The 24,388-nt window shown below is 34.4% G+C and overlaps 1 protein-coding gene across 2 annotated transcripts in view; it reads left to right on the forward strand.

Annotated features, from left to right (window-relative positions):
• lrfn2b (leucine rich repeat and fibronectin type III domain containing 2b) overlaps positions 1-24,388 on the forward strand; it is a 130,294-nt gene that overhangs the window by 11,300 nt on the left and 94,606 nt on the right. For both annotated transcript variants that reach the window (XM_046836721.1, XM_046836723.1), the window contains exon 2: positions 309-365. In XM_046836721.1, the coding sequence (XP_046692677.1) occupies positions 333-365 (33 nt within the window). In that variant the 5' untranslated portion in view covers positions 309-332. The remainder of the gene's footprint in view (positions 1-308; positions 366-24,388) is intronic.

Genomic DNA, 24,388 nt, shown 5'->3' on the forward strand with positions numbered 1-24,388 from the left:
AGAATTATGCATGACACATAATAATCATAAAAGGTAGTTGGAATTTTGCAGTGTAAAACTGGGTTAAGGCACTCCAAATTAAGCTCAGGTGCATCCTGTTTGCTTTGGTTATCTTGAAATGTCTCTAGGGTTGTGTGATTTTTTTTTTTTTGGGGTGGGGGGGTCACACAATTCATAGTCCATAAAGCTCTCTCTGAAAAATACTCTACATATTTTAGTATTTTCCTCTGGCTGTTATTGCATTTCCTATTAATCTGCTTACTATTAAAATCTTTTTTTTTTTCATTTCATTCTCTCCTTTCTTTTAGGGTAAAGTTGGCTTGGGCCGAAAAATGAGCTATAGAATAAGCAGCTCTAGGGTTCAGGTAAGTAGATTAGATTTTTATTTCATTTTTTTTGTCATTTTGCTTTGGGCTTTGATCTGCACTGAATTAAATACACAACAATTATGCTTGAGCTGGAGGTAAGGTGAATTAGGCAGGACATGAGCAATTAATGATGAAAAAAATGACAATTTTCAGTTCACCATTCATTTAAAAATGTTGTGAACTACACAAAGAGGGTAAAACCTTTGTCGCTATGGTGGTTTTCCAAGGATGTCTTCAAAACTTTAATTTTAATGATTTAGAAGGAGCAGTGTAACTAATTAATGGATTTCGCTCCACAGCTTTACCCTTGAAACTGCAATTTTATAGTTTGTACCTTTGTATGTCTTAAGTTTAGAGTCTGTTCTCATGGATTGGTGTTCTTTCTGTTGTGAAGTTTGTAGGGTTTGTGTCTAGAATGAATAAAATGTTATTTTGCTTTGTTTTATTGTGTGGTAAAGAAGCCACATAGACCAGATCTGCTTGAAAAAAAAGTGCCTTAGGAACTGGTGGAGAATCCTGACCAGATGAATAAACATATTTGATGTAGTTTTTACAAGAATGTATTTGCATAGTAAATAATTGAAATAAACAGGGCAGTAAGTAATTACTTAATATTCTATTACAATCTGCCTAATAACTCATTCAAGTTAATTACACAGATTAAATAGATTTTCTCAAATAAATGTGGCAGCCAATGTGTGTAAACAAATTATCCTTTTATATGGATAAATAATTTAGCCTAAAATTAAAGAAGCAACTGATTTATGCAATATTCCAGTACTAATCAATCAAACAACATCAATAGATTTGTATTCATTTAGAAACATCTGCTTTTATTGCTAGGGAAATGGCTAGAATGGTGCCATGGATTTATCTTTAAGACTGCTTGCAAAACTGCAATTGTGTGTGGCAGTATAAGAAATTCAAAATGATGGCAGGTTGGAATGAATCCCATGTTAATAAGAGCAAACAACAACAAAATGACAGTAACAAATTAAATCTATTTGAATATTAAATTATATTAATATGAAACTTGAAATGTGTGTCAACATCAAGTATCAATTGTACACATAACTGAATAGACACTATATATATATATATATATATATATATATATATATATATATATATATATATATATATATGTGGGCCATCTCCTGGCCTTAATTTAGAATCAATTTATTTTTTAATTATGATTAGATTTTTACATTTTAATTATTGCTGAAACAATTCCTCGCCTAACTCGACTAATTAGAATACATTTAGAAATTACAATTTGAAATTATTTGCCTCGCTGTTTTGTTTAGTCTTTTGACAGTAACCACACACAGAGCACCGTGTTTCCCAATGGACCATTATTACTGACACACCACCCGCTAAACTCAAAACTGCTCTGGGGTGTCATTTATAAACGTGGTGTACGCACAAAACAGGGTTGGAACATTTGTATGCCACTTTCCAAGTAAAAAAAAGTGGTGTGCGCTGTCGGTGTCGGCATTTCCCTTTCTCGCCTTCTGTGTTTTTACATCGCAAGGCACAGAGTTTACTTACAGGTACGCACTTTCTCCTGTCCATTTTTTTTTTTTTTTTTTTTTAAATAAATCACAACCTTTGCATGGAAAGTCTTTGCAGGGGTCTCGTTTATAAATGTGGTTTACACAATAAACAAGGTTTAAAAGGTGCATACGCCATGTTTGTAAACAAGACCCCTGGACAGGTAACACAGAAGACACAGAATGAAAAATGCAGAAATGGGGAGAAAACAGCGAGGGGCGAGGAGAAGATTCAGGCCAAAGAAAATGATAGAAAGTTTCCAAAGTTTGGAATTTATTTCAAACTAAAACATAAAGAAAACACCATGCAGTGGGTTTACCTTTTTTTTGTCATTCGGAATAGATTTTAAAATTTTTATTTATGATCTTATTTATATATATTTGTATTTTAATATAATATGGCAATTAAATACACTAAATGGGTTTAGTCTTCACATTTAGTAAATGTTTCTATAAAGGAAACAAATTACTTACCTGTTTTAAATACCTGTTTTATTTTCTCTTGTATAAGTAGTATTGGTTTTTAATGAAGAAAAAGTACTTCTTATCGGATTACTCAATTAATCGATGGACTGATCAGTAGAATACTTAATTACTCAAATAATTGATAGCTGCTGCCCTAATTTGAATATATTGTTGGCCATGAATACAGTATGTATTAAATTATTCCCAATAGTCTATGCACTTAATTTTATTACATCTTGCTGTAACATTCGATTTTCTGGATTTTGTCATCTGACTTTTGCAAAAGTGAGGTTTATTGTTCATTGTTTATCGACAAAATCCAGTTACTGTGCTGTGATATTTCAAGGATCGACTGATATTTAGTGCGAGAGTTGTGTGCAGTGTTACTAAAACCATGCAAGAGTGGCAGATTTATTGGTGTTTGAGTATATTGGGATAAGACTAGTATGCCATTAAATTTTAATACAAAGTAATGATACGATACGACATAGACCATTGTCAGGAATTCCCCTGCCACGCCCCCTTCGGCACCTGTCAAACTTCGGCATTCCCCAAAGCACATCGCTCCTTCTCACGTGCGAACCCCGCCTGCATGGAGCTGCTCGAAATCGGGCTTCATGGAGAACCCATGTTTGCTGATATTCCGGCTTCCGCCTTTATATCCGCCGCGTAGCAACTATAGTAGTCATACATTTTTACTTTAAATGCTATAACTATATTCAGACTTACCAGGTTTGAACAGACATCGCGCGGGTCAAAGGAATTTGCTTTGAGCCTTTAGAATGAACATTGCGGGCGCCCTGTAGCTAACAATCCATGTTGCTTAAATCGGATTTCGAGTTGATGGCACTGAGGCCATTTAGCAGGCATACAAGAGCGTCAACATTTCCACACACTTTAACTGTATGATCACAGAGTGCACTAGTAAAAACTCACAAACTGCATCTGTAGCAAACTGCACAAGCTCAAATATAAATTTGTGTGGATTTAATAGCTGGGTTTTTTTTGTCCATTCCACTATGGCTGACAGAGAAGTAATTGATTTCGTTGCAGATATACTTTTTTTGACTGCTATACACACTAAGACAGAAACACCATCCAGAGATGCTGCATAATCGGAAAGTTTACTTCTAAAAATAAAATATTAGAAAATTTGAGCACAATTTGCCTTTATTATAAATTCTCAGGTAAACCATAATGGATGGAGAAAATGCACAAACATGATCAGAAATCCGGAATCAGGAAAAATATTTATTTATTTATTTATTGTTGAATTGTATTAATTGGATTTCTTTCTTTAGAAAATAGCATTCATTCTCAAGGCATGTAATGCAGCACTGTGTTATACTGCATTTCTGTATACCGTAATTTCCGGACTATTAAGCACACCCAAATATAAGCCGCACGCACTGAATTTTACAAAGATTTTTATTTTGAACATAAATAAGCCGCACCTGTCTACAAGGCGCAGTGAAACTAATGAACTTTACACAGGCTTTAACGAAAGACAGTGTCTGTTACACGGCTTGTATCTAAACACCAGCCTACCAAGAAAGTCATTGTTCACTGTCTTCCTCTTTCCTTTCACAACTATTTATCTCGGGAGTTTATCTTTTGGCATCGTCGTGGGTTTAAAAATCACCATCGATGAAGCTTTTCTCCCGATGCCGTGCAGCTCAGAACACAGGTGAAGTGCGTTTTTTCATGCCCGGTTGTTTTCAGCGTGACGAATGATTTGTATTTCCTGTAGACAGTCTGAGTGAGCGGCAGGTCAAACGTCAGAGGAACCTCATCCATATATATGATGTGCTGAGGCCCTATTCAGTGGGAGCGCATCTGATTTAATATAAAGAATTTCATTGGTTAACCTGAACCTGTTCGGCAATTTCATTGGTCTAATGTTATGGGGCTCAGTTTTTTGGCTTGAAGCTTGTGAAACCAGGAAAATCCATATATTAGGCGCTTTGTTGTTTGAGGTTCAAAACGTGGGAAAAAAGTAGCGGCTTATAGTCCGGAAAATACGGTAATATATGGTTGATGGTTTCTATAGCTGTGGCACCATAAAGATGGTAATAAGAGGTGGATTGAATTAGGAAAGACACCACTGAAGGGCTAGGGGTGAAATGCACAGCCCATCACTGCTATATATGAACTACTGTACAATAAAGAATTCAGAAAGAAATAATTACAAAACTACAATAAAGAAATTAGATACAGCGTATAAGAGAAATGGGTCTGGATTTGTTTCTAGGTTAGGTTGTGCCATTCGTTGTAAAATTATTAACATTTCACAGTTGTCTTAGTACTTGCCACATTTCAAATTTTAGTAATCCATCTCGACGCAAATGCTTTCATATTGTTACTGTTACAATTGTCCATGTTTCCTTTATTCTGCCTCTTGCTCTTCTTTTCACTTCAATAAGTGCTTACTTCTTTGTGAAATAAAAATAAAAAATGCTTACACATGAACACTGCAATAATATATTAGTCACACATGATACAGTCAAATGCACACATTCTTCACTAATAAATGAGGGATATGGAGTATAGAATCAAATGTTCTATTTTTTTACTTTTTTTCCCAAAATGCACAACTTAATTAATTCGATTTCATTAATTTTTGAAGTGAGAAACATGACAGCTGAATGCATAAATCATTTAAATGCATAAAGTCTAAGAGCAGCTCCTGGAGGGACAATAGTATGTATAATACAGAAATTAAACATGGTCAACTGACGCACTAAATAGCCAAAAGTTTGTGGACACCTGACCGTCACACATGATGGAAATGCACAGTTTAATAGAATGTATTTGTATGCTGTAGTTTTATAATTCCTTTTTACTGTAACTAAGGGGCTCAGACCTGTTGGGGCATGACATTAACCTTTTGCACAAGGTGTGAACTATGAACACATGGTTTGTCAAGGTTAGTGTGGAAGAATTTGTGTGGCCTGCACAGAACCATGACCTCAACTTCACTGAGCAAATTTGGGTTGAAATGAAATGTTGACTGCACCACATGACTTACCTGAAATCAGTTCCTGAATTCACTAAATCTCATCTGGATGAATAAACACCTGATCACAGCACATTCTAAAATCTAAAGGAAAGCCTTCACAGAAGAGTGGAGGTTATTATAAAAACAGACTCAGTCTAGAATGGAATGTTAAAAAACACAAATTTAATAGTCAGGTGTCCACAAACATTTGGTTTATCGTGCATTTTTATTAAAGCGCCAAAAATCTGAACAGACAAGCAACTATTAAAACGTCAGCAGGATGCTGCCTTGTAGCGTGAATGCAGGTGGGAGAAGGAGAGAGTGAGAAGATGGATGACGTGTGAAAGAAAGAACAAGGCTTTCATCAGAAAAATAAATTGAGGGTGCGAAAGAGTTATTTCAAGTTTCCTTAGCTTCTCATTAGCAGTTTTGGTGTAGATGCAGTGTGCATCAGTTGATTTCAGCATGCCACAAATGACCCATGCTGTGACAATTACGAATTCTTGGCTCACTCCATTTGCTCACTTTGCATCACTCTTTGCCTCGTTTTGAGATCTAAAAAAAAGATTTTATAACTAAAACCCCAGTTCTCTCATTTCAGTGATCAACACCAGTATTTAGACACAAAGAGAATTGGACAGTTTTAAAGCTTCTTAAATGAATCAACATCATTATAAAGCAGCAGGATCTTTACAGCAGGGCTTTCGTTATCAAACATTTAATTACATAATAGGGCAGAATATATCCTAAATATGATCAAATCATCAGAATATATCAGCCATTTCTATGCAAATGGACACAAACAGTAGATAAACAGTAGAAAACAGAAGGATGAGAAATGTACTGTGCTGTATGTCATACATATGATTGTTTTGTTTTATGTTTAGATGACTTTTATGCCCTGAGAAAAGCAGTTATATGTATTTGTATAATAAAAAAGTATGAGGTAGGATTGCAGGGGAAGACTGCACTGAAAATTTATCATTGACCAAATTACAGAAAATAGTATAATAGTGCAGGTTTTTCAGGACTGGTACTGATGATAGTTGTTATACATATTGTACAGCTATAGCGCACATTGTTGCAGGGGTCTTTAATCTTATACACAAAGGGCTGATGTGACTGCAGGTGTTATTTCCAACCAAGTAGGAGTGATGCCAGATTCCACTTGTTTAATCAGGCTCTCTTGGTCTCCAATCAAATATCAGGTTTGCCTCCTGCTTACCTGGAATAAAAGCCTGTAGCCACAGAAGCCTTTTGCAGATAAGATTCCTTCTTTGTGTTCTTGAATTACATTACAATGAACATTACAGGGCTTCTATCATGGAAATCCGAATTTTCTGAATAAAAAGATTATAATTTGTATAAAGCACTCATTCCCCCTTTGTGTAAGGTCAGTTTATTGTAACCAAGCTGTAACAGATCACTTTGGATTTATTTCTCTTCGTACTGCTTTACCACTTTACCTCACGTAAACTCTAATCAATAACATTAAAACAGGTTCAAACCAGTCAATCTCTTTTTAGCAGGTTAGTCATGTTGAAGTCTGCAGTTATTGGTCAGAGTTATTAGACTAAAAGATATCTCATCAAGCACAAATTTAAAAGACCTATTTAAAATATTTTGTGTGTTTTTGTTTCTTTGTTTGTTTTCCCTTGTGCATGTTATGCTAGACATTTTACACAGCAAGCTAAAATACTGTTTATACATATAGGGCCATTCAAATTATATTATATTATATTACACCTGACAGGAGGCCAACTATCAGTAAGTAGCATAATTTCATGGTAATATTTTATATACCCAGGACAATTCAGGGTGGATCTGAGGTAATTTTCTGCAATAATGTATGTGAATAACACACATTATTCTGAGTATAATTCATATGCTTACTATCTTTTAATCTGTTTCAAATTCTGTGGCTAAGGTAATAACACTACAGTGAGCGTTTGTCTATGTTTAAATCATTTTAACAGCCAGCTATTTATCATGCAAAGTCTACTAAACAGTTTTACAGGTGGTAGGAGAGGGAGCAGGAGTCGCCATTTTTCACTCATGAAACCGTTCAATCAGAACAGAGGCCATTTAAATATAGCAGTCATGAAGACACGGCAACAAAAACAGCCTGAGGGATATTGACAGATTGGAAAAAATCCAAAAGTAAATAAAGCCACAAAAATTGTATATATATATATAACAAAAACAGTGCATGGCATCTGACACTCAGCACCACTGTAGTGACAGACGTTCAGTAGCATTCGATTATCTGGATTTTGTCATCTGACTTTTGTAAAAGTGAGGTTTAGTGTTTATTGTTTATCGACATAATCCAGTTGCTGTGCTGTGATATTTCAAGGATCCACTGATATTAAGTGTGAGAGTTGTGTGAAGTGTTACTAAAACCATGAAAGGGTGGCAGATTTTTTGGTGTTTGAGTATATTGGGATAAGACTAGTATGCCATTCAATTTCAATACAAAGTAATGATACGATACAACATAGACTATAGTAGTCATACATTTTTTAACTTTAAATGCTATAACTATATTCAGACTTACCAGGTTTGAACATATTTAAAATATACTCGACTGGTGGTTGCAGAACAGAGATTGGAAATTTGGAGATCTTTATAAACATGTTTATAATGTAAACATTATGAACTGACAATACCACTTTAAATGTTTCACATTCTTTTCATCTTTAATTATATTGCTCACTTCAGTTTGACATAAAATGAATATTTGCCTGATAATTATTAGTAACAAAGTGGCTTTTCAAGGTATTATCCTTATCAAAATTCATTAAACATTGTTCCATGCACCATTTGGGCATATGCCTAATCCATCATTATTTTGATGATTTGTCTCAAAAGAAATACAAATACCCTTAGATTGTATTTGGACTAGCAGACCGTTCAAGCATCTCCTGATAGAAAAAAGAAGCTGTATGTGAGCCTCTTTTTTCAGGCCAGGTATAAACTGTCCAAAGAGACTACCATCCAGATTCTCACCGTATAATCTCTTGCAACAAGAATGCAAGTTGCGTTTATCATTTGAATTTTGACTTTTTATGTGCTGCATGGCAATGTTGAAGTTTATACAGACAAGCAAGCCAAAATACTGTTTATACATATAGGGCCATTCAAATTATATTATATTATATTACACCTGACAGGAGGCCAACTATCAGTAAGTAGCATAATTTCATGGTAATATTTTATATACCCAGGACAATTCAGGGTGGATCTGAGGTAATTTTCTGCAATAATGTATGTGAATAACACACATTATTCTGAGTATAATTCATATGCTTACTATCTTTTAATCTGTTTCAAATTCTGTGGCTAAGGTAATAACACTACAGTGAGCGTTTGTCTATGTTTAAATCATTTTAACAGCCAGCTATTTATCATGCAAAGTCTACTAAACAGTTTTACAGGTGGTAGGAGAGGGAGCAGGAGTCGCCATTTTTCACTCATGAAACCGTTCAATCAGAACAGAGGCCATTTAAATATAGCAGTCATGAAGACACGGCAACAAAAACAGCCTGAGGGATATTGACAGATTGGAAAAAATCCAAAAGTAAATAAAGCCACAAAAATTGTATATATATATATATAACAAAAACAGTGCATGGCATCTGACACTCAGCACCACTGTAGTGACAGACATTCAGTAGCATTCGATTATCTGGATTTTGTCATCTGACTTTTGTAAAAGTGAGGTTTAGTGTTTATTGTTTATCGACATAATCCAGTTGCTGTGCTGTGATATTTCAAGGATCCACTGATATTAAGTGCGAGAGTTGTGTGAAGTGTTACTAAAACCATGCAAGGGTGGCAGATTTTTTGGTGTTTGAGTATATTGGGATAAGACTAGTATGCCATTTAATTTCAATACAAAGTAATGATACGATACGACATAGACTATAGTAGTCATACATTTTTAAACTTTAAATGCTATAACTATATTCAGACTTACCAGGTTTGAACATATTTAAAATATACTCGACTGGTGGTTGCAGAACAGAGATTGGAAATTTGGAGATCTTTATAAACATGTTTATAATGTAAACATTATGAACTGACAATACCACTTTAAATGTTTCACATTCTTTTCATCTTTAATTATATTGCTCACTTCAGTTTGACATAAAATGAATATTTGCCTGATAATTATTAGTAACAAAGTGGCTTTTCAAGGTATTATCCTTATCAAAATTCATTAAACATTGTTCCATGCACCATTTGGGCATATGCCTAATCCATCATTATTTTGATGATTTGTCTCAAAAGAAATACAAATACCCTTAGATTGTATTTGGACTAGCAGACCGTTCAAGCATCTCCTGATAGAAAAAAGAAGCTGTATGTGAGCCTCTTTTTTCAGGCCAGGTATAAACTGTCCAAAGAGACTACCATCCAGATTCTCACCGTATAATCTCTTGCAACAAGAATGCAAGTTGCGTTTATCATTTGAATTTTGACTTTTTTTATGTGCTGCATGGCAATGTTGAAGTTTATACAGACAAGCAAGCCAAACATCTTACACCTATTTGAATTTAGTTAATCACTTAGGCAGATACATTCATTTAAATGTGTTATAAGCAACTGTGATTGCACAGGTTATTTTTTTATTACCATTGAATTGCACCAGGTAATTTACATCCATGTATTAACAGGGAAGAATAACCCTGTACCAACTCCTTTTGGATAGTGGTACTTCTATACCTTAGGACTTACTGCTGTCCCACTTCCTATATGATATAGACTTGTCAGTTTTAATAGAATAAAAACTAAAATCTGAATCTGTTCATGTTCTGAACTCCCATATAAGCTATTTTATTGCTTAATATAGTTTATTATATAACTTCGTTTATATGAATGCACAGTTTACATTCCATTGAATCTGTTATTATATAATCTGTTATGCATTATGCATAAATTTCTCTTTACTGTTCCAGGATATTGATTTACTATTGCATTGTTTTACTGCTAATATTACCATACATAACTTGGATTTACTATTGATGTATAAATGTTGGTGTTTCATGTTTATTTAAGAGAAAATGCTAATAAGATGTTTATCTTGAGTGTTATTGTGAAATTCATGAATAATTTTTTGTTATTGCTTTTGTTATTGATGGTTTTAAGTGCTTGTTTGGGGTCATCAGTCTCCCTGATGCCTTCACTGGTCAGTACTTTATTACTATAATAATTCTAACTGTAACTCAGGCCTTATAGAACATTTCATTTTCATCAGGCTGATGTACAAATGCTTGAGTCTGCTATTTTTTTGTGAGCTTCTTTCAAAGACAACCTGATCCACACCACTGATAACGGTTCTAATAAAACCAGTGCTAAACTGAAGGGCTCCGGTAACAGGGTTGCTATTTAATCTATTATTCATCATCTCTATTAAAAAAATAGTCCAGCCAATCACACACTGATGGTGTGACTTTAACACACTCACTGTTCCATTGTTTGTTCCAGACAATCTGTGACCATTCTTCTTTATCGCACCTTCTTATTTTCCACAATACAACTTCACACGCAGAAAAGCTTTATCTTTTTTTTTTTTTTGAAAAATCTGTTTTTGTCATTTGTGGTGTTTTCATTACAGCTCTTTTTATATTTTTCATAAAGAAAATGATTCAATAAAATGTGTCTTAACTAGAGTGCTTCAATCACCAGACACTGTTTAATCAATTATTCATCACTGCAGGTGCGGAGAGGCTGTGTTTAGTCACACAGTTAGCAAATTGGACGTTTCATTAGATTGGGTAGTGCAGAGCGTCAGTTTCATCTTATGTGAATCAATTTGATTTGGTTTCCCAGTTGGAAAGGGGCAAATTAGTTCATCACCAAGACACATCTGCTGCTTTAGGGTTATACTGGAGATGCAAGGCTGATGTTGCTAAGAATTGTTGAAAGTCATCTGACTGCATCCACTTGTTCAGAGATATCACACAGTAGCTGATGTGGTTTAGGATAGTGTGTAATCAGTGTGTAATCAGATAGTGTAGGAAGCACTTCTAGTTGGCCAGATGTTTTATTGAGTAGTTAAAGTAGAGTATAGATCCGAAACGACACTAGTTAGTTCCAACTCACATCAATTTCAATTAAAGTACATCTCTCAAGTTAAACGAACCGGAGTGAAGTAGTCAAACTGTGTTTAATCAACCACCCAACCATCTTCTTTTCCCATCGAAAAACCCTAATGCACACTTATTTAGACTGATTCAGCAGGATTAAAAAATGCAGTAGGTTAGAAATATGTAGAATGTTAAAAATACAATAAACAGTCATTAAGCATAATATAACATACTATAATATAACATATTTTTAACCATGGTGAATTTGTAATTATTATCGAATACATTTAGGTAATACATTCGAACCCACTTATCTCGACCTCGGTTAACTCGACAACCCTATTAAGTCGAAGTTTTTGAAGTGGAACCACCAAATTCACGCTTTGTCTTAGCATTTTTAATCGGTTATGTCGATTTTTTTATGTCAACGAACAATAATATCTCAAACACAAGGGAGGGCAAATTTGCCACTTAACGTCAGTTATCTCGATCCGCATGACCAATCGCCGGCTTTTGCCACGTCACCATCTCACTACCGTATTTTTGCGTATATAAGACGCGTCTTATAGAAAGTTTTACATACCCCTCACCCAGGGTGCATCTTATATACGCGAAAATACGGTAGTGAGACGGCACTGTGCAGCTGCAGAAAAACTTGCGAAAGTGGTGGAAAAATCAAGCCTTACAGATGCTATGTTGGAAGTGTAGGATTCAGAGCTGTGTCAGAGTGACGGTGGTTTGTATTGTATACTGGTAAATCTCTGCTGTTAGTTGGTGCACTTATGCCTTTTGTTGTTAACAAACATGTATGTACATTTTTATAGCATGCCTTCATCAAACAAATCGCGGCAACGCTGTTGTGTAAAAAAACCTCCAAAAACACGTGCATGTACATTCTCATTTATTAACGCACATCATGTACATAAAGAAATTTCAAGCACGTTAATATATTGCCGCCTGTTCTAGACTGTTCTAGATAAGGTCTATGTGGAGGAGTGGGCCAAAATCCCTCCTGCAGTTTGTGCAAACCTGGTGAAAAACTACAGGAAACGTTTGACCTCTGTTATTGCAAAATTGTGATTTCTGGATTATTTTTTTTTATTATGTCTCTCACAGTGGACATGCACCTACGATGACAATTTCAGACCCCTCCATGATTTCTAAGTGGGAGAACTTGCAAAATAGCAGGGTGTTCAAATACTTATTTTCCTCACTGTATATATATATATATATATATATATATATATATATATATATATATATATATATATATATATATATATATAAAACACGAAATAACACTGAGTAGGATTCAAAACACGGGATATAAATACCTAGAAGCTATATTTAATCACTGTTTATGAGACGCAGCACTGGCTGGGTGAGAGCTGCTATAATTTGAAGCAGTTTTTGATGCTGTAAAAACAAAGTGCTCTACACTCTCAAGTGGTCTTTCCAAAAGAAATTTCATTAAATTAGACATTAGACAGGCTATTGTGCTCATTCAACATTACAGTGCAAAGAGGGTGGGCACCTAATATACTGGCCATAATGTGATATTTACAGTGGCACGACAACACTTATTACCTCTACTCCCAATGAAAATAAGCTTTTTTTTATAATGCGCAGATTTCATTCTTGAATTTTAAACCGACCCTAACAGAACGACAGTAATATTGTAAACATATCTCACAATGTCCCCTATTTTTTTTTTACAGTGTTTTTGAATGCTTTTTCGTTCTTTATTTGTCCGGTTTTGTTGGGAAGGTGATTTTGTGATTACTTGTGGACATTATTGACACTCCATTTGGTCTTCCTCTGTTGTTGAGGTGTATGTGTGTATATATATATATATATATATATATATATATATATACATACACCTCAAGGTTTGATCCAGAGATGGATTTTTACTCACCACAGTTGTAAATAGAGGTTATTTGAGTTATTATAGTCTTCCTGTCAGCTCAGATCTGTCTGACCATTCTCTTTCTGACCTTTTATATTTTCGAATATAACTATTTTATGTTTTGCAAATCACTAAGCATTATCTCTATATACTGTTGTGTGTGTGTGTGAGACTATCGCAGTAGACCTGCAGTTTCTGAAATTCTTACACCAGCCTGCAACCATGCCATGGTCAAAGTCACTGAGATAATATTTTTTTCTATTCCTACATGAACAGTGAAGCTTTTGACCTGTATTTGTATTATTCTAGGAATTGCACTGCTGTGTGTTCAGTGAGAGCTGAATGTGAATGTGGAAGAGCTAAAATCTTTCATGGTAAACCTCAGGGATGAGCAGTGCATTATATCACTCATAGGTGGGTCACATGTAATTTGCATGTTGTATGCTTAATCTATTTCCCTAGATTTCTTAGCCCTAGTAGCTCATTTATACAAGTGCCAATGGATTGCATGAATGTGTAGTTATTTAGCAAATGTGACATCTGATTTTGAACCAAATTACACTAGATACGCTACGAAATTAAAATCGCATTACATCTGCATATAGTCCAGTGGTGAGAGCAATCCAATATATCTGGTGGCTCGGCATATTTTCCTGTCACCCGCACACCCAAATGAATTCATCACAGTTAATTATTAAGTTCTTCAGCAGCCAAAGCAGCTGTGTTATAAAAAAAAATAATAATCAATGAAGAATGCGGGTTTTAAACCTTTGTTTGTCAATTGTGGGATTGAGAAGTACTCATCAATACGCCAATATTTAAAATATATATATATAAATTAATCTTTCACAGATCATGGCAGATTTGTCATTTTGTTTCCATTTGTAGCATGAGTAAAGTATACAATTTTGCTTTTAGAAATTTGCTTCCAGATTGGGGTTGTCTTTGCAGATATCAGACCTCTGCTGGGTTTACACTCGTTGCTAACATCATGACACACCAGGAAAAAAAATGCTGCCAACCACCCACAGTTGTATCAATGTATTTTCCACCTGTCTGGATATTTTTGTGTTTCTCTGTTCCCTACTGTTTCTCATTCTCCCATAAGTTTCCTAACCGAACAAATGTTATTAATAGTGCTGCAGTACATGGAAGACAGAGACATTATCGCTATCTTTTTTGTATTACATTTTGTACATTGTTTTTTACTTATGTACAAACAGGAAAGTATTCATGTTATAGATATTTTGCTAAATTTTAAGCAAAATCTTAGGCTAATTAAAGTAAACAAATGAACAAAATAAATCCACAACAAACCATTTTATAATTACAGATGGTGAATATTAAAATAAAATGGCTGCCTATTTTTATTTCAGTGGCTATTGGTGATTTAAAAGCAGCGTTGATTGCAAGTGGGATATTGTAGCATTGTGCTGTGAAGTCAGAGAAGTGAACATTTTTAATACAAGTTATTATTATATTAACAAATAAATCTAGAATATTATAAAAAAAAACACACAAGGGAGCATTAGACAGGTAAAAAGCATGAAACATGAAAAAAGCAAAAAAAAGAAGAAGAAACAAGGGAACACACATACCCAGAAAATAAGTATATTTATTTAAGTATAAAAATAATGTGATTACTAAGTGTAACTGAGCATGGGTTGATGCAGAAGATGCAGACATAAACTAAATGATAAGAGAACAGTGTACCTACAAGAGATGGGAGAAAGGCTACAACAATCGCCTAATCATGTGATGAAGTGATAAATAACACACAAGCAGCACTCACATTTGGAAATTCAACACACACTGAGAGGGGAAATGAAGGAAATTTTCTGACAGGCGGTATGTTTATATGCTAAACACACTGTTTATAATCTAGCCATAGCAAGACAAATACATACTTGCCACAGCTATGTTATATTCTAGTTATATACCTGAAAATCACGATGTTTTGTCTATATTTTTGTGTATTTCTTAAACATCAGACTAATGTTAAACCTGAGTCTGTCACTTATTTACCAATGAACCTAATGCTTCATGGTTTTTAGCTTTGTTCTCATAACACTGCTAGCATTGCATGTTAGCTCTGTAAGAAAAGATTATTTGAGTCAGGCTAGCATCAATTTTTTTTTACATCTGATGATGTGTTTAAAGGGAGATTTAAGGTGTGGTGCAGTGACAGCTTCATAATGCACTAAAAGTGATTTTCCTCAGCTTTGCTAGTTTCAGTGTTAGTGCAATTCTTTATACTGAGATAGTTGCTCCTGCTATGCTATGCCATTCTTAAGCTCTCAAATATTCACCTGTCATCTGTCTATCTTTGTAAAGTGTAATTTCTTTCTGTGGTGTCACTATAACCTGTTAAACTACAGACATTCCACCCACACTGCCACTGCAATCAGTCACCATGTTATAAATGAATCCTTTAGAACATTGGACTTTTGCTTTAAAATACAGTTTATGAAAGCTAACAGATAAAAAGGAAGAAGCTACAAACATTAATTTTTATTCTGGAATTTATTGTTGCTAACGTTTCTGGTTCTGGTATGTTTTTTATTATTATCATCTTTAAATTGAACTATTCAACCCTGAAACAAAGCCGATAACGCCTAAGAAAAAGGAAAGAGCTTCAAAGTGGAGTAGATGACACAGAGGGAATTAACCTACATACTTTCATATCTTAAAATAATGCTTCTGCTATTCATAGCAGGAGCACAGCTCTAGTCCAGTCACCTGCTTTATATAACAAAAGTAGGGCTGAGTCTTCAGTGAGTGACCAAAGGATTCCTAAAAAGGCTTTGCACAAGTACCAATTATCTCAGTTTTTTAACTATTTAACTATAACTATATTTTATGTAGTTTGTCTATCAAAGCTAAGTTATGGGGTGCATTAGAGTGCGAAGCATGTAGCACATTCATTCAAATGTACATCATAGTATATAATAATTATAATAATAATAATTATTATTATTATTATTACTATTTAATTAATGAATGTAGCTAGTTTGACCTGGCTTAATAAAGAAATTTAAAAAAAAGTTTTTAAACGAATATTTAAATGTTTTAAACAAAAATATTTGTATTATGTGTTTTTGTTTTATATTGATAACTTCTGTTTATATAATTGTGATGCAAAAAGCTAATTGAAACCCATAGATTTTAAGGTCTAGCCATGCAATTGTAGCCAAATGCACTAAGATATGTATATTTTTATATTTACATCCTCATGATATAATTTTCAATTTTTATATAAAATTATCAATTGAAAAATTCACTTTCTGATTGTTGTGAACTCATGAAACATTTACTGCTTCAACTACTAAAACCCAAAGTAAATGTGTTTCAGAGCTTATAAACGTTATCATTTGTTCAACAGGAGTCTGTTGTTCTTTACTAATCACAATCCATGCAGTAAAATCCTTTAGTGGTGTCTTGATATCCATGATCATGATCAAAACTAGATATCCATGATCATTTGAGTGGCACTATTGAATACACAGGGCTTGTACATGTAATTAAAGCATCACAATTTGAACTGTTATTATGAATCAAATATTTGTTTTTGTAATATTAATTGTTTATTTTCAACTGTACAGGAAACTTATATTTACTTTGTTACCATGGGTATATAATTGGGTAAATTCGGTTCAGTTAACTTTTAGAATAATTTAAAGAAAAATATTTGATTGTTAGGGATTTTTGCCTCAGTTGGCTCCAATTTGTCCATTGTCTTGCTTGTCTCAAAAAGAAACAGTGCCTTTTTTTGCACTCTTCAACCTGAAAATCTGGATGTAGATTTAGATTCCTAATGAGCATTTCAGAGATGACTAGGTGTCAAGGAAAAACACTGTTCTGAAAAAAAAGTCACCAGACTTTAAAGAAAAGCCATTCTCTTTTAGGCAACTACCTGTTAGTAACAACAGATTCTAAATAATTAGCCTTCTATATATACTACAGTGTATATATAGGTAGTGAAACAGTACTAAGTGTGTTTAAAGGATGTCTATAGTCTTCATTATTACAACAGCAGTTCTAAGATAGAAGCCTGCAGTATCCAGGCGAAATGTACAAAATCTGAAAAGCTTTTGGGATGTGTCAGCTTTACTGACCACCCACAGCAGCAGAAAGTCTGTTGCAGCTTTGAGATCTACAGTGATGTGTACTCAATCCTTCATATAACACTTCAGTCAAGCACAAAAAGTCTCACTGCCCTTCAGATGATCACTGGGGATTTAAGCCAAGAGGAGATGTGAGAGTAGAATGCTGGAATGCAAGAGACAGTATGGGTGTTGTAAAGCACAGGCACTTGTTCATGTTGAACTGTGTTTATACAGTGAACCTTGTCCTGAGACACAATTTATAACATCAAAGCTTTTCAGCAGCGCCTTAAATAAGCATTCAAGTGCAAATGCCGCACTTCTACCAGTTCAATACTTGCAGTTTGATGAATGATGTTGAACGTGTTTATTTTTTTTTCACCCCATGGCACAAACACGCAATGCTTTAAAGTAATGATTTGAAAAATCATAAAATGAAATGTAATTGATGTTTACACTTTAGAATTTAATGTCTTTACATTTTGATTAGACTTGCAATTTTTTAATAATTATATGTTAAAGTAAATTTATTTATTTAGTATTTTATGCCTAGATAATTGAAAGCAAGATTATGGAAAGAACAAATTTTCGGTTTGATAGTCTTGCATTAGTTTTAAAGACTTATAGATCTATTAGACTAACCTCATACGCAGACATTTAAAGACCGTAGACACTGTGAACAAATGACATTTTTTGGCCACATTGGATCTTTAACAATTCGTTTTCTTCCATCCTACAAATTAAACAGAAGTGTACCAACGTCTGCAGTAGCAAAACCAGAAATGCTGTGCATACTGATGTCGTTTTGACAATTTTGTTCTCATTAAAGCCTTGCCCAATTAATTTGATGTTCAAAGAATGCTGACAAGCTCCGTGTGAGACTGATGAAGAGGTGAAAGTGTGCACAAGTCTACTGTAAACATCTGCTAGGAGAATAATAATGAGAAGATGAAAAGAAGAAAATCACTTCATTGCCAATGTGTCACATTAAAACAATAATTCACTGTAATGTTACTGTTTCTGCTGCAGGATTAATAACCACAAACTCTGAGCTTGTATCAAATATTAATGATGACCAAAGCAATACTTAAAGCAATTATTTTCCTTTCGCAGTGAATCCTGGGAAAAACACAGCAACTGTGGTTGCCATGCGTCTCCATTTGTGCTATGAGAGCCAAAAATAGTGCAGCACTATGTATTAAATATGTGGCCTAAATAAAATACATAGATGCACACACAGACACACGCACAGACACCTTCTTTCTGCTGGGAGAGGTGCTTGACACACATATATAATAAATGTATGTGTATATATATATATATATATATATATATATATATATATATATATATATATATATATATATATATATATAAAATATATAATAATGTTGCTTTATTTTTTTTTGGAAATAAGAAATTTAAAATCAGATCTTATTATTTCATCTGGAACCAGAAAGTATAAAACATTTATGCAGTCTAATATGTAAATTGCCTCTCATCGCCTTTTCATCTGCAACTTTTCGCACTCGTACTGTGCCGGGACAGAGGAGCTTCTGCCAAACTGTCATTAAAACACATATGCGATCAGAGAGACTGCACACTTACTACTTTGATATAAAAATGTGTATTAGTGTGTATGCTCTCTGTGGTTTGAGCCTGCCAGCAGAATCAGGTTTGGCAAGAACAACAAACGAGGCATCTGGTGTGAAAATCAGTCGAAATTCAGAAGTGGAAGCTGATTCGTAAGTGTTTGTCAGATGGAAGAGTGGCTGCTTTTATTCACTTGGCAGACGCTTCTATACAAAGTGACTTATAACTGAGACAGAATGAAATCCATGTGTAAAGCCAAGCATTTGGCCATGGACACAAATGCTTCAAACAGGTGTTTTCGGGTGTAAAATTGTGTGCACTGGCTACCAAAAGCAGTTCAAAGAAAAACAACTAGTAAATGGTGACAGGATCACCCAAGTCTGGCTGATGCACATGAGGAGAGGCTATCTTGTCTGGTTCAATCTCAGAGAAGAGCTACCGTAGCACTGATTTACATTACAGAATGATGCAACACTTTGCTACCCTTGACCCTGACCTCCTAATCTTGTCTCCACCATTCATGTCACTGCAGAAACAGAGATGAGAGCTGCCTTTGAAAAGTTAAGTCAAAGAAAGGCAGCTTGTCTTGATCAACTTTCTCTTTTTACACTTTCTACACCTTTTAGCACTGTGCTATGATTTGTCTTTGCTGAAATATTTAAAGAGAAGCAGCTAAATCACTTTGTGATAAATGATACTAAGCTAATTTTTTGGTATAGCTTTGGGCATGTACTCATGTTTTGTTCATAATACCATCAAAATAGACAGACAAATTTTAGACAATCATAGTGCTGTGTTCAGTTTGAGTAAACATGTCTTTGTGTGCACTGTACAGACCTGGTTACCAATGTAGCATTTCTGTTTTGGTAGAAAGGTCAATTTTAAATGGTACACAAAGCCAGTTATGTGGTTAGCTAGACTAAATAACCCAAAGTAAATGTAACAACATAATTAGATATACTGAGAAACAGTTGTTATCACCGCAGGGTCAAGTTCTCAAAAGCATCAAGCTTCAACAACTTCAGACCCATTGCCCTCACATATTTTGTCATAAAACCATTTGAGCACAATTTCTTCCTGGCTATAATTATGCACATCACCTCACATGCCTACTGAACCAACAGATACAGTCAATCTGGCATTGTGTTATACATTAAGCATCAAGTCAAGCTGTTTTTCAAACTACAAGGTCAATTTGGCACTGGGTTACTTAATATTAAACTTGTCACTTAGTTGTCTGGGTTGTGTAGTAACCCATTGTCTTGTTTTTTTCCTATTTAATTAAAAGCATCCCATTAAATTATAATTATATATATATATATATATATATATATATATATATATATATATATATATATATATATATATATATATATATATATATATATATATATATATATATATATATATATATATATATATATATATATATATATATACAGTACAGACCAAAAGTTTGGACACACCTTCTCATTCAAAGAGTTTTCTTTATTTTCATGACTATGAAAATTGTAGATTCACACTGAAGGCATCAAAACTATGAATTAACACATGTGGAATTATATATGGAATTATAAACATAACAAAAAAGTGTGAAACAACTGAAAAATGTCATATTGTAGGTTCTTCAAAGTAGCCACCTTTTGCTTTGATTACTGCTTTGCACACTCTTGGCATTTTCTTGATGAGCTTCAAGAGGTAGTCACCTGAAATGGTCTTCCAACAGTCTTGAAGGAGTTCCCGAGAGATGCTTGGCACTTGTTGGCCCTTTGCCTTCACTCTGCGGTCCAGCTCACCCCTAAACCATCTCGATTGGGTTCAGGTCCGGTGACTGTGGAGGCCAGGTCATCTGGCACAGCACCCCATCACTCTCCTTCTTGGTCAAATAGCCCTTGATGCCTTCAGTGTGACTCTACAATTTTCATAGTCATGAAAATAAATAAAACTTTTGAATGAGAAGGTGTGTCCAAACTTTTGGTCTGTACTATATATATATATATATATATATATATATATATATATATATATATATATATATATATATATATATATATATAGCAGGCTAACAGGCTTGATTAAAAAAAGAAAAAAATATGCATTGGTGTACAATTGCATAAGCGTTACTACAACTACAACAGTGACTAAAAATACGACTGTCCCGAAGTTAGCAAACAGTTCACACAGTAGCATTTCATTAAACTATAAAATTTTCACACAATGAGGATTATACAGTTTTTGTTTACCATGCTGATGTTTCACCTTCACCCTTGACTTGGGACAAACACTTTTTCCTGCTGCTGGTTGACCCTGTACTTTCAGCTATTTCACAAGTGTTATCTTGCCGTCACGCTAACCGTAACTTGAGCAGACCAACTGATCAATAATGGCATTTGTTGAACGAATTTCATTATTGATTTATCGATTTTAACGATTAATTGTTGCAGCTCCAAATGTGTGTCCAACTTTGTTTCATGCTCTCAGTGCTATGGCCCGAGATTGGTTTCAGTGCAGGGAACCAACCCAGACCCTAGGGGGCACACAGCCTGTGCACATTAATTGCCAGTCCCAAGCCTAAATAAGATAAGAAGGTTGCGTCAGGAAGGGCATTGAGTGTAAAAACCTTTGCAAAATCAAATATGTAGATCATTGATCTGATTTATTTGGAAATATGAAGCTGTAGCAGCCACTTAATGCTTTGACTCTAGGTTGCACGGTCATCATACCAGGAATATACAATATCATTCACACCCCTTATTTAGAAACAACTGTTTGATTTCCCTGCCAAAGTGCTGATCGGGTTTGCTGTTCATTACTAAGTCAGATCGTGGCTTATTAGTTAGTAGGGAATGCTGGCAAGCTGATGCCAAATCTCTACACCCTCACGAGCCTTGAGAAAACAGCAGTCGAACAGTTGTGTTAGTAAGTACAGGGCGATGAAATATTTATAAGATGTATTGGCTTCAGAATTAAAGCCAGCTTCCAAGAATTTAATCTGCAGTTCACAAAAATGTCAAGGCTACCGGTACTGACCAGGGAATACAAATCACTTCCGCCTGTGTGAAAAATAACCGGGATTTTCAATGCCTCATGCTTCATGCTCTGCTATTTAGGTTGTGCTTAATAATGATATTTACTTATGGGCATCTTCTTTTATACTGCACAGTAAAAAATAAAGTGGATATTAAGTTGTTCAGTGGTGCAAGAGTAGAATGAAAAACTTTAATTGATAATGTGACATTTAATTTTTTATGAATTCTTTTTTTTTATGAAGTTATCTATGGTGGGTTTCTAGACTTTAATTAAGTCTTGGACTAAACAATGACAATTTTGCAAATGTCATTCTTGGTGTGCTTTGACTGAAAGCATAACAAATATATGAGTCACTGTCAGGTGTGTCATTAAAATCATTTCCACTTTCTGTATTATAAATACTAACATACCTAAGCAGATACCTAATCCTATACTATGAGACAAAATTATCATTATTATTTTTGCTCAGTAATGAAATTATTCTTTGTTATAGATTTTACTTGATATAAAGCAGTCTGATATTTCCGGACAGTCCTCTGTTCTTTTCAGAATGTGTTTTTAGTTGTGTGAGCAGATTGTAGCCTATTGTACAATGCAGCTTAAGACTACTGAGACTGAAAGTTCTGTTGAGGAATACATTTTGAGGAATGAGTCAAATACAGTGTGACATTTGCACTTTGACATTCATTGGGCAGACACGCCAATCCAAAGTGACTTGCATGTGGGGCAAAATCCAATCTAACATGTGCAGCAGTGGCTCTCTGTCAGGCTTGGGGTTGTAGATCATAACCATCACTTGCCAGTTACAGCTGCACAATGCAGGAGAGTAAAGTTGTGATGTAAAGTAGTTTATGTAAACTCATTTACATAAAAGACAAAGTTCATTCGAAAAGACACCCATGAGGCATCAAAAAATATAGTTCATTAAGGGATTGTCGATCAAAACTTCACACTTTGCCATTAACCAATCAGTAGCACAACTGGACAACTAAAACATTCAATACTACACATACTGTATGTTCATAAATCAGAAAAGAGACTCAGTGTAACTTTTATTAAATGTTTATTTTAAAAAATGGGTTCTGCTTAAAAATTGTGAAAAATTCAAACTTGTGAAAATTATCAATCTCTTTAGATTTGCATCCCACCAAGGTACATTCCTGCTTCTCAGACATTGTTCTAAGGATAGGTTTCATAAGATGCTTTCTTTGTCTCCAATTTATATGAAACATTTAAAAAGTCTTTAGTTTGCAGTACAGTTATAAAATAATTATTCAAATAATATCGGTGTCATTAAATGACAAGCAAGTATGGGCCGATTATCAAATAAAATAGCGGATAGGTTTGTTAATCAAAATTGTACATGAATTTTGTACTTGAGGATTGATAATGGGGCTATTCAAGCACTATTGGTTTTAATTAAGTTTAAAGGTATACATTAGGGCTGCAACCAACAATTATTTTAAGAATCGATTAATCGTACAATTATTTTTCGATTAATCAGAAAAAAAAAATTGTAATCAGATGTTTTGCTTATTATAACTGTATAAAACACTAATTCGGGGTATTTCAGTATAAAAGTGTACTTTAAAAAATCCAAAATCCAAAAGCCAAAAGATGGAGGTGGTAGCTCAGTGGTTAAGGCATTGGGCTTTGGATCAGAAGATCACAGGTTCAAATTCCACCACCACCAAGCTGCCACTGCTGGGCCCTTGAGCAAAGCCCTAAAAACCCTCCCCTGCTCAGTTGTAAGTCGCTCTGGATAAGGGCGTCTGCCAAATGCCGCAAATGTAAATGTAAAAGCCACATATTGAGTTTAACTATGTTACATTTTGGCATTTTAAACTTTAAATAAAACACAGGTTTGTACAGTTTTTGAACATCCAAAATATACAGTAAATAAAAAAATAATAAGATATTAAGCAGCAGAATTTGTGGTAATATTATTATGATAAATAATAAACAAACAACAAATGTTAGTTTGGTACAGTGGTAGAATGCACAAGAACAGGAAAACTGTAACTGTCAAAGTTGTCTAAATAAATGTTTCTTATTCACTTTTCCAAATTTTTTTATTGGAATGCAACATGTCAGCATGTCCACATGCTCTGGGTTGAGGCTGGCCCTTTTTTTTTTGCAAACTATGTAACCAGCGGCAGAGAACAAACCCTCGGTTGGCGTTGAGGTGCCTGGGATACACAAGTCGGATTTAGCTAATTTGGCCAAAGTGGTGAATTTATCTTTATTATCTCTCCACCAATCCAAAGGCTTTTTTCC

This window comes from Silurus meridionalis, chromosome 23 (genome assembly GCF_014805685.1).
Source record: "Silurus meridionalis isolate SWU-2019-XX chromosome 23, ASM1480568v1, whole genome shotgun sequence".
NCBI classification, from domain to species: Eukaryota; Metazoa; Chordata; class Actinopteri; order Siluriformes; family Siluridae; genus Silurus; species Silurus meridionalis.